General features: G+C 39.8%; 1 protein-coding gene across 1 annotated transcript; it reads right to left on the bottom strand.

Annotated features, from left to right (window-relative positions):
• Positions 1-69: 69 nt before the first annotated feature.
• Positions 70-5,678, bottom strand: agxtb (alanine--glyoxylate and serine--pyruvate aminotransferase b). Its single transcript, XM_085253213.1, has 11 exons — positions 5,321-5,678; positions 4,701-4,893; positions 4,512-4,576; positions 2,877-2,977; positions 2,719-2,789; positions 2,548-2,632; positions 2,326-2,424; positions 2,073-2,142; positions 1,049-1,144; positions 710-838; positions 70-381 (listed from the first exon to the last, which is right to left on the bottom strand). The coding sequence occupies exons 1-11, from the start codon at positions 5,594-5,596 to the stop codon at positions 274-276; spliced, it is 1,293 nt and encodes a 430-aa protein (XP_085109339.1). The 5' UTR covers positions 5,597-5,678; the 3' UTR covers positions 70-273.
• Between the last annotated feature and the right edge of the window lie 5,029 nt (positions 5,679-10,707).

Raw genomic sequence — 10,707 nt, forward strand, 5'->3', positions numbered from 1 at the left:
ATACCATGCAGAACAGGTGTTTGATAAAATAAAGCTCACTTTATTGACATTTTCAGTGCACTCACCATGGGCCCAATAATATCTGTTTATTTATTTCATCATTAGCCTACTTATACAAGAAAAAACTGTGTTTTTCTAAAATCCCTGTAGTCATAAAAGCATTCCCAAAATGTATGCACAGTTCCAACTGTCCTTCATACGGACACTGAGTGTTCTTTTCTTTAAATTCCCTAATGAATTAGTACATAGTCAGTGGTTTAGGAATATAGGCTCTTAAGGCTTGCTTTTTTTGCAGTTTTTCAGAGCATCTGCCAGGGCGTGCAGTGCCATGTCAGCATTAGTCTTCTCACAGTTGTATCCCATCAATCCAATCCTCATCACCTAATTAAATGAGAGATGGAAAGCACATTACATGAGTATACTCTGCAGCAATTCAGCAGGATGATTCAGAAAGCTGCTCAGACACCAAAGTGATGACTTTGCTGTTGTTAAAAAGCCATTGTAATTAAACCTGTCACACAGTACCTGGAAATGGTCCTTAAACATTATATCTTTGTTTGTCTGGATTAGTTTGATTCAAGACAAGATATGCATGTTAATTTAAGAGAAAAGGACAACAGGACAGGAAGCTGAAAAGCTAGAACGCCCTGAAACTACTACTACACATCAGAATTAGTTACCACCAATAATGACTGTAAAATTAACTCACCATGCCAATGGAGGGGCCCAGTCCTCCTGTCATCTCCATGTGGTGATGTTTCATGATATATGTCAGCATCTCCCTCCAGTCGTAGCCTTCAGGGATAGCAATGGTGGTGACGGAGGGAAGCCTCAAATCCTGCAGGACACATATAAAAAATGGCTTTCGTCGCAACACAAGGAAAACCGCTCCAGTGAGTTTAAAAGCAACACAAATATAAAGCTAAGTTGTACAGTGTTGTTTTGTTTGTCTCTATTATTTTGTTTCATGTAAATATCCCCTTTATTCTCTCTGTGTATCTATGTTTTCATGGCACCACGATGCTATTTTCTTGCATTTCTGTCTCACTCTTTCGGGGACGAATAGCTTGAGGCCCAGATCCTCCAGTCCTCTGTACAGGTAGGCTGCTACCTCCTTGTGCTTCTTCCAGGACTCCTCCAGCCCCTAGAGGGAGACAAAGATTTATTGTGTTTAGAAATAAATACCTAAAAGGGTAGGGACTTGATCATTGATAGTGTTCCTGTCAGTAATACCAACTCAGAGGTTACTAAACAGACAACGATTATAACATTTATTTTGTTTGACTGGGATCACTCAGATGCCTGGAGTCTAAAAGATCATGTAACTACCAAAGGAAGCATGCACATTTTGCCTCACATAATTTACTCCATTAGTTAGCACAAACATAAAAGAGAAGGCAGTTCACTCACTAAAATACTGACTGTATAACATACTTTTCAGTTAGATAATTTCAAAAGACAACTCACATCCTCAGTTCTCAAAAAGCTGGGGCACTGTGCATTAATTGGCAACAGATCAGTAACATGATTGGGTATAAAAAGAGCATCTTAGAGAGCAACATATGTTTCCATGGCTTCATATTAGCAGAGCCCTGCAGTCCAGACTTGTGACTAAACATCATGAAACAAAAGACATGACAAAGAAGAGCCAGGACGGTCGAGGAGCTAGAATATGATATTAGACAAAAATGGGGCAGCCTTCCTCTTGGTCTCTTTAGTTGTCAGACGCTTATAGGCGGCTTTTAAAAGAAGGGATGCTACACAGTGATAAACAGTACCCTATCCCAATTTTGTTGAGACATGTTGCTGCCATCAAATTAAAAAATTACCCTCTTTTCATAAAATGGTCCATTTTGTCAGTTTAAACACTTGATATGTTTTCTGTGTTCTGCTGTGAATGAAAAATGGCTTTATGATACTGTAAATCATTGCATTCTGTTTTTATTTGTACTTTGCATAGTTTCCGAAACCTTTTTGGAAATCTGTGTTGTATACAAAGAATAACAGTATCTAGAAATTACAGATTTTTTGTTCAGAAATGTGACTGAAGAAGTTGGGAAATATCCCTTTACCCTCTCAGCAAGAATGGCCAGACTCTCTCTCAGGGCGAAGAATCCAGACACTGGACCGGTGTGGTGGTATCTAAAAGCCACATGACACAATGACACTTTTACAATTCAAGGTTTAGTAGCTTGAATAATATTTTTGAATTTTTTTTTCTCATTCTAGGAGTTTTCCTGCAACATTTAACTTTAAACTAAAGTTTAGAGGGTATTTGGAACTACCAACAATCAGCTTGTAATCAGTTATCTGCTGTGGACTTACACCCTTGCTGGTTTGCCATCGCAGCCCCAGTAGTTGGACAGATGTGTCATATCAAAGAGGTAGGAGACTGGTTTTGTTTTCCTGTTAAACATCTTGTGGCTGTGCAGAGGAGATAGCATTGCCTGAACTACTTTTTGCTTTTTTGTGTGTTTTTTATTTTAAATATTTGTAACAATTTAGGATAAGATGCATGCATAACCACTCCACCGTCTCCCTCCTTACCATGCTCTGTCATTAAAAGAGATGGGTGCTGTACCAGGAGGTGCATTCAGAGCCTTTTGAGAACCAGAGTAGAGGATATCGATATCTGGAAACACAATAAAAGACGGATTAAATCCCACACAGGCGCATCTGATGGTAGGAGAGGAAGTTGATCTTTCATCACCGCCTTACTTTGCTTGTCCATAAAGATTGGTGCCGCACCGAGTGAAGCGACTGTGTCGACCAGGAAAAGGCAGTCATGTCTGCGCGAGATGTAACAATGAGGAGTGAGAAATATGACACTATAATCTGTTATGCGCTGTTTTAGACTGATGTGGTGGGAGGCTCACTTTCTGCAGATGTCTCCAATGCCATCAACTGGGTGACACAGACCAGCAGAGGACTCCCCGTGTGTGAGGAAAAACAGGACAGGCTTGTGCTTTTTTATGGCCTACGGCGAGATGTGAAGACAAATTTAATCATGTGTGCATGGTGTAAGTGAATCTTAGTGATTTACCCAACTTAACCCTTACATACTGTTCAAATTTCATGCCTTCACAGATTTGTTTCAGCCACGCCAGGCTTTCCCTCATAATATACAAAATTTTAAAGTACAGCTCTATTTAGGATGTATCGATAGCCTGTCTGACATAAATAGATGATTAAACCTTAGTTAATGTTTCAGAAGTTTTATAGCACCCTTTTTTGTAGAAAAAAACATCTACTATCACATAATACCATTTCTCTAAGGCATGAAGACACTAACAGCCATAATGATTTGAATATATTTTATTGAAAGTGACTATGGTAAGAACATCCTGAAATGCTAGGATTTCTTATACAACTCTTTATAACCATTACAACACTCATCACTGCTATATGATTAAAAAATCTCAATCACTACCATATATTATATAATACCATAACAATGAATATTAACAATATTCATTTAACATTAATTAAAACTTTGAACACAAAATGTGCTTATTGCAAACTAGTCTGTTTGTTCACAGCAGTGACAGGAGTGCGTGGGACCTGCACATGTGTTCACACACTCTCTGAAATGGCAGCTCAGGTGCCTTTATTATCTTATGACGCCCTTCAGGCCTATTTTGGTCTTGGTCTCTGTTCTAATCTCACTTAGGGCAGAATAAATAGATTTTAATAATCATGGGTGGCATGCTTGCAGGTGTAAATGTAACATATTTTCCATTATTTAGAGTTTGTCTTACTGTCCACTCAAAGTGCTTTGAACTGAAAGTTACACTTTAACTATTCATTATAACAAATACCTCATATACTTATGGCCAGTGTAGAGTCACCAGTTAACCTAACATTGATGTCTTTGGACTGCAGGAGGATCCCAGAATACCCAGGAGACCATGCAACATGCACCCCAGCCAGGATTTAAACCAGGAATCTTTTTTCTGTGGGGCAACAGTGCTAACCACCCTATTTTAAATCTTGTGTCAAGGCACCATGTCTAAATTCACCCTCTGACCACTCTAGGTTTTTTTTTCCAATTGTGCACAAAATATCACTGAATACTGCAAAGCTTGTTTTTACTACTTCACTGTTTTGAGATCCCCTCCACGATCCTTCACAGACCAGCAGGACAATTCTGGTGACAGTGTCAGAGGACAGTGTCATGGTCAACCTTTAACTCTGTCACCACTGGCCCATACAAAAATACAGACAGACGTGTATTTTTTGTGTCTTTGTGCACACAGACATGAAACACACACACTTGGCAAGTACAGTTTCACAATTTCAAGATTCCCTAAAACCAACGTTTTCCTTTATTTGACCAACACTGACATTTTACAATACTCGCTTTAGGTATATTCATCAAAGTTAGGGCAGAAAGAAAAGACTTGAACAATATGTAAGGATTAAAAATCTCACCTTTAGCATCATGGGCTCGGGCGGATATTTTTATTTTATTTTATAGTAATAATTTCTCCTTCAACAATATCTTTAAATACCTGCTCAATTTCCGTATTGGTGAAATATCCTCCAGGCGTTTTTACCATTCTTTGTACATTGGCACCTACAGATAAAAACATATTCTCTGTAAGCTACTGAATAAATACATAAATTGGCTAATAGTTAAACAATCGGTATCAATGTAGTGTACTTATTAAGTGTGCGTAAACCTGTGCGTAAACGCTTACCCATCCTCTCTGCAATTTCTGCAACGCGCTCTCCCCAGATCCCGTTGATGGCTATGAGCACGCTCTCTCCGGGCTCCACCGTGTTGAATACCGCACACTCCATAGCCGCGTGCCCGGAGCCGCTCATAGCTATAGTCATGTTGTTCTCTGTCTGAAAGGCATACTGGATTCCTTTCTTGATGTCATTCATGATCTGTGACACGAAGTGAAAATTGGAAATAATTTCAAGTTTAATTTGTCAGGAATGGTCACTGTTGACGCTCAGGTGGGCTGTGCGTAATTACGCACAAGCTTATGTCCTAAGGATACATTTGGTCTTTTGTTGTTGTTGTTTTTAAAAATAAATTTTAACATGAAAAAAAGACAGAGAAGAATTTTTGGTCTGAGTTATTTGTGTGCCAAAAACAACTTAAAATCAAAAATTTCAATCTAATAAAGCAATTTTAGTGGTAAAAATGATGATTAGGCCTTGCCAAAGCAAAGATGGAAAACAAAAATATCCACTGGTCACAAACTTACAGAGCTAGTCCAGATTCACCACATTAGGAAGCCGTTCCTATTTCCCAGATAAAAATAATTTGAATTTCCAGTATAAATTAACTCAAACAAAAAGCACTTACCTCATACATTTCTGGGTGCAGGTGACCAATTATTGGTCTGGACCCTGCAGCTAAGATGCGTGGAGGAACGTTCGACGGTCCCGGTCCGAACAGGTAACGAAGAGGCACCTCCAGTGGTCGCAGCATGCATGCCGGCGGCGGTATAGTGACGGAGGACATGGAGCGGTCCTGGCGCAGCAGCACTGGCGCGCTCCTCGCGGCCAGCGGACCTTCGAGGGCCGCTGATGTCTGCTGGGCGAGCAGGGCGCCCCGGCTGAACAATGCCCGCTGCATCATGGCTGATGACCCGATACTGAGAAGCTTGCGTCCGGTGAGGTCACTTATGCGAGACAGTTAGACTGAACCGGAGTGTGTGACAAGGTGAAGATTTAAAACAAACAGGTCTTTGACCTGCTGGCCACGAAGTGTTGTGCGTCACACTTAAGGGTTGGCATCTTGTGCATGACGACACACCAAATAGCAATGCATGTAGTAATGAGAATGTACTGTTCTACACATTTATTTATTATAGCCTAGTTTTTGTAGCTTCCTGTTCTCATGCTAGAGATAGTGGAAGCTTTTAAACTTTTTTTTAACGTTTTAAACTTTAAACTTTAAGCCTCTCATATCATAATTTTATAAGGGCCTTTTAATGTTGGAAAAACTATATGTGGAGATTAAAAACCATTTTGGGAAACCTTTCATTGCATTAGTAATAAACGTGTGTGGGTAGAACTATTAAACATCCTAGTGACACAAGTTATTCAATACTGTTTAGTGTAATTTATACTTAAGTTATGTCTGGCCAAGACTGTCCTGTAAAGACTCAGAGGTCTACTACAGCTTTTACAGTTTGGATCCACCACAACTGGTTTTGGTGACTCATTTCTGGTCTAAATCAACACACTTGACTCTTGAACTATGTGGAAAAATGAAGTCCTACACTTGTCAGCTTAGAACCAGTTGAGGTGAGTTTGTAGGTTAGTTGATTTTGTAACTGCAAGTATTCAGTCTGTAAAGAGGAGTTTCCTCTCAGAGAGCCAATCTGCTCTCTCAGAGGAAGAAGTGGGGCAGGGAAACAAACAGCCACACACCTACCAACCCACCCACCCACCCATCCACTCATATGAACACAACACACTCCAACAAACAACTTGGGCTTATTATCTAATGTGTATGAGTATTGACATATGCTATTATGTGGGGTCGTTCTCTTGATAAGAAACAAAAATATAAATGATCATATGGTTATTACACAAGTGTTTTCTTGTTTCCAAACAGAACAGCAACCTATAGATTTACTGGATATCGGAAATCCAGATAAAGGAGGCAGGATAGAGATATTATATTTTTAAATTAAGAAAAAAAAGTTGTTATAACTTTCAGAGCTACTGGGCACTCTTCACTGCTTCCTCCAAGCTGAACCTCAACATATCTTATTTGTAGTGAAACAGCGTCTATGCTTCAAGCAACAGATGCATATTGGACAGCAATTTCCAAAGCATTAAGTTGAACATATAACTTGATCAGGAGTTGTTCTGTCTGACTTTATAAACGTTTCTACAAATTGACTACAAATATAATCTAGTGTTTGATTCCTTTGCTTTACTTTGACTAATTCTGCAGCATTTCTCAGTTTTTCTTCAGCAGGGTCAGTAGAAGGTTCTGGGTAAATAATTAAACCACTCGTAAATAGGTGGACTTGGTTTATCCTATCACTGGCCTTTGCACTGGACCCAACACTCAAAATCCACTAAAACAGAGCAGCAGGAGGAGGAGGAGCAGGGGAATGATCAACAAAATAAAGACTGTGAGCTCCTTCCCATCTAACCACAGTTAGACTTTTTGAAAATGGCTGTTTTTATGTTTACTAATAATCACAATACTTGCTAACAGTTGTGATGAGAAAGTAGACACTTAAACATGATTTTTATCACAGTCCAGTGCAGCCAATAGCATGCTATATTTTACTTGAAGCATGTATATTTTTCCCCTCAGTCTGTACTTTACCCCATTCACTTCCCCAAAACATCATGGGTGACCAACTCCTGCACTGGGGTGGACCCTGATAAGTTCTGATTGATTGCACCCTTGATTCTGCTTATGGGTCAGACTCTGTATTGATTGTCTGATTGATTCAGGTGAGGGAGGTGAAAAGGAGAACCACACAAGTTTACAGTGTCAACACAAGTACAGGAAGTGCAGAATTATTAGGCAAGTTGTATTTTTGAGGAATAATTTTATCATTGAACAACAACCATGTTTTCAATGAACCCAAAAAAGTCATTAATATCAAAGCTGAATGTTTTTGGAAGTAGTTTTTAGTTTGTTTTTAGTTTTAGCTATTTTAGGGGGATATCTGTGTGTGCAGGTGACTATTACTGTGCATAATTATTAGGCAACTTAACAAAAAACAAATATATACCCATTTCAATTATTTATTTTTACCAGTGAAACCAATATAACATCTCCACATTCACAAATATACATTTCTGACATTCAAAAACAAAACAAAAACAAATCAGCGACCAATATAGCCACCTTTCTTTGCAAGGACACTCAAAAGCCTGCCATCCATGGATTCTGTCAGTGTTTTGATCTGTTCACCATCAACATTGCGTGCAGCAGCAACCACAGCCTCCCAGACACTGTTCAGAGAGGTGTACTGTTTTCCCTCCTTGTAAATCTCACATTTGATGATGGACCACAGGTTCTCAATGGGGTTCAGATCAGGTGAACAAGGAGGCCATGTCATTAGTTTTTCTTCTTTTATACCCTTTCTTGCCAGCCACGCTGTGGAGTACTTGGATGCGTGTGATGGAGCATTGTCCTGCATGAAAATCATGTTTTTCTTGAAGGATGCAGACTTCTTCCTGTACCACTGCTTGAAGAAGGTGTCTTCCAGAAACTGGCAGTAGGACTGGGAGTTGAGCTTGACTCCATCCTCAACCCGAAAAGGCCCCACAAGCTCATCTTTGATGATACCAGCCCAAACCAGTACTCCACCTCCACCTTGCTGGCGTCTGAGTCGGACTGGAGCTCTCTGCCCTTTACCAATCCAGCCACGGGCCCATCCATCTGGCCCATCAAGACTCACTCTCATTTCATCAGTCCATAAAACCTTAGAAAAACCAGTCTTGAGATATTTCTTGGCCCAGTCTTGACGTTTCAGCTTGTGTGTCTTGTTCAGTGGTGGTCGTCTTTCAGCCTTTCTTACCTTGGCCATGTCTCTGAGTATTGCACACCTTGTGCTTTTGGGCACTCCAGTGATGTTGCAGCTCTGAAATATGGCCAAACTGGTGGCAAGTGGCATCTTGGCAGCTGCACGCTTGACTTTTCTCTGTTCATGGGCAGTTATTTTGCGCCTTGGTTTTTCCACACGCTTCTTGCGACCCTGTTGACTATTTTGAATGAAACGCTTGATTGTTCGATGATCACGCTTCAGAAGCTTTGCAATTTTGAGACTGCTGCATCCCTCTGCAAGATATCTCACCATTTTTGACTTTTCTGAGCCTGTCAGGTCCTTCTTTTGACCCAATTTGCCAAAGGAAAGGACGTTGCCTAATAATTATGCACACCTGATATAGGGTGTTGATGTCATTAGACCACACCCCTTCTCATTACAGAGATGCACATCACCTAATATGCTTAATTGGTAGTAGGCTTTCGGGCCTATACAGCTTGGAGTAAGACAACATGCATGAAGAGGATGATGTGGACAAAATACTCATTTGCCTAATAATTCTGCACTACCTGTATTTTGTCCTCTGAGTCCAAACAAAAAGTACACAGTTAAAAAACAGCCTTGCATGTGATTCAGGCATGGAAAAGCTTCACAGCCATTTGTCTGAGATCCCCTGCTTCAGTTAGTTGCCAACAAATTTTACAATTAGCTACACTCTGCTCAGCACCTCTTCTCTCTGTATGTCTGTATCACTCTCTGGGATGAGTCTCAAAACAATGATTAATGTGAAAGTAAAGCTTGGTGAAAGCATTCTTTAGGGATGTGTCCACTTTTAGGATGGGAATAAATATTTTTTCCTTATCAAAAAGATATGCAGGCAAAGCAGAAATATTTCCAGGATACTTGCATCTTGTTGTGCGGTCCTTTGGGTTCTTCATTCAGATCCAGCCAGAGTTTCAGGTCATAAATCCACTATGACTATGAACTGCTGAGACAGCTTTTCTGGATTAGCTTGCATCTCATCTTACTGAGTCACTTAGTGAATTTAAAATGACCTTTAATGTTTTCATTTTGAATTTACTGAACAAAAAAAGGCAATTTTCAAAAAGACATTCCTGTTTGTTTGTCATTTGGCATCCCATTTTATACTGTCTTTGCCATAGTTAGCGGAATTTGAGAGTGACCACTAATCTCAGCTGATATACCCAAGATATAGTGGTAAAAAAATGTTTTTCATTTACCTTTTAGGGCCCCAGCTGTGTGTGGGACGCTGGGATAAAGGCCTGGGCTCTCGCACCTTCACGCAGCTGACTGACCATGACGTAAATATACTCCATGACGTTCAATTTGTCCTAAAATTTTCTTCCCCTGGGCACCCTCTGTGTTCACCGAACATGTGACAAATCATGTGACACTTTTTGGCTTTTACTTCAGCTTTGTTAAAACTATTCTGACACCAGACGTCATCCTGCAGGTTTTCCAAAATTGTCATCTAACAATAATGCTACTCACACAGGCTGCCCTGCACCAGTTCTAACTACTCAGTTTAGCCTGCACTTGTTTAAACTGTCCAGTACTCTCACACAGTCTTTCAATAACCTATTATCATTCAATATGTTGTATTTTATAGTACATAAATCACCAAAATATCAACATCAGCAACAAATCCTGCACAGATCAAATGTCTGAGTAAAACAATGTAAAATGAATCACATGGACGTCACATGGAGCCCAACCTTTATATTTCTAGTTTTTCAAGCTTGATGTTCTTCTCCAGCCTCTTTAGGGTGCAGGCAAATTGTGTGCTAAACTGCACAGAAACAATTTGTGTGCTTGATCATATTTGAGCTATTTGAAAGATTGAATTTGAAAATAATCTGTTTTCTAAGTAACTGAGTTTATGCTTCTTCCGGTGACAGTGGGGGGGACATTGCTTAAATTTATTGAGTTAGTATCTTCATAGCACATTGAAAATGAACCTATTTAGTATTGTTGTGTAATGCAGCAGTCTGTCAGATGAGTTACTCAATAATCCTGGGTGAAAGGGAAGTTTTGAGCAATAGTGAACTGATAATTAACAGACCTATAACAGATTCGCTCCAAACAAAGTGCAAAAAACATCGAAATGACAGTTGACTGAGGTGCATGTGGCCACCAGTAGGTCAGATGTCAACTGCAAGAGGAGAGGACAACTTTCATGAGAACACAAACATTTTGTCACACA

Source organism: Mchenga conophoros, linkage group LG18, assembly GCF_057382185.1.
Source record: "Mchenga conophoros isolate Kocher_MC1m ecotype Shallow Benthic linkage group LG18, M_conophoros_male_GT1.1, whole genome shotgun sequence".
NCBI classification, from domain to species: Eukaryota; Metazoa; Chordata; class Actinopteri; order Cichliformes; family Cichlidae; genus Mchenga; species Mchenga conophoros.